The 1,461-nt window shown below is 30.1% G+C and overlaps 1 protein-coding gene across 1 annotated transcript in view; it reads right to left on the bottom strand.

The window, feature by feature from the left end:
* Positions 1 to 1,461, bottom strand: part of LOC140920011 (zinc finger BED domain-containing protein RICESLEEPER 2-like) — a 3,161-nt gene continuing 1,700 nt past the window's right edge. The window contains exon 3 of the mRNA XM_073367316.1: positions 1 to 71. Within this exon, the coding sequence (XP_073223417.1) occupies positions 1 to 71 (71 nt within the window). The remainder of the gene's footprint in view (positions 72 to 1,461) is intronic.

The raw sequence follows: 1,461 nt of genomic DNA, 5'->3' as shown, positions 1-1,461 counted from the left end.
TCAGTGTGATTCACGTTTTAGAGCCTCTATATCAACTTTCATAGCTATAATCCATCTAGAATCTTTATTGGCTGCAAGCACATGAAGAGAGTTCAACAAAAATTCTGAACCATGGTCACTCTAATCATTTTAACTTGTTTGTCAAATTGAGTTTTCACCATGTTTACAAAACTCTCAACATAGTTAGATACTTTTGATTTTGTTTTATGATTTCCACCCATAAGTGTATGCTATGACAAGGGTTGGACAACGGGCCGGTAGGGCAGATTTGGGCCTAAAAACACCAACCAGCCCAATCTGTGGTTGAACATTACAAGCCCATTTTCGCTCAATATAAAAATCGGGTATCCGGGTTGCGGGTTAATCGGGTGGTTACATCCGGGTTGAATCATTGTTTGGGCCATTCAAATATTTTTGGGCCATTCAATTTTTTTTAGCCATTCAATTCTTTTTGACCCAATAACATATTTATCAAAATAACTATTTTTTTTTTATTTCTTAGCAAAGTAGTAGTTTATTATCCAATATAAGACCACTTTTGAGTCATTTAAAGATAAAATTTGTACTCATTTTTTTTTTTAAATTGGGCTACTAACTTTCACATAACATACAATTATATTCCTATAATGCAACAACTTACAACTACAACAACTCAGTTTACAACTACATTCACATAACATACAAATACAACAACTTACAACTAAAAGTTTTCCACAATCTTGTTTTTCAAATCCAACATATTACAGCTAAAAGTTTAACACAATCATTGTTTTTCAAGTCCAACAGATTATAACAGGTTATTTTTTCAACAACTCAAGTACATTCACATAATATTAATATTAATACATTCACATATCAACTTAGTTTTTCACAGCAACAGATTATAACAGCTTAGTTTTTTAACAACAGATTATCACAGGCTAGTTTTTCAACAACAGATTATCGCCTAGTTTTTCAACAACAGATTATCACAACCTAGTTTTTCAACAACGGATTGTCACAACCTAGTTATTCAACAATAGATTTTAACAGCTTAGTTTTTCAACTACATTCACATAACACTAAAGTCTAATATTAATACACACTTCTTGGAAAATATTGATAGTTTTAATTGACTCTATGACAATACAATTATCAATATATATTTCCAATTTGTTCCCATTGCCAACCTAAAAAATTAGAGCAAAAATTAGTATCCAATAACCAATGTAAAAATATGTTGTTGATGTGTACCATAGAAAAAATAATTCAATACCTGTTTGCAATCAAGATCAAAAAATTCCAGACTTGATAATGCCAAACTAAGAAATTCCAGACTTGATAGCAGCCTAGTTTGAATAAAAAATAATGCAATCAACATTATTAGATAATTCATTTTGAATCAACAATAAGATCAAACTAAGAAATCAGGTTGACATACCAATATATGTTGTTCACAATAATATAAATTGTTGCTACTAA

Source organism: Cicer arietinum, chromosome 4 (genome assembly GCF_000331145.2).
Source record: "Cicer arietinum cultivar CDC Frontier isolate Library 1 chromosome 4, Cicar.CDCFrontier_v2.0, whole genome shotgun sequence".
NCBI classification, from domain to species: domain Eukaryota; kingdom Viridiplantae; phylum Streptophyta; class Magnoliopsida; order Fabales; family Fabaceae; genus Cicer; species Cicer arietinum.
Note: the sequence above shows the minus strand (reverse complement) of the source record. Positions and strands in the feature narration are given on the sequence as shown.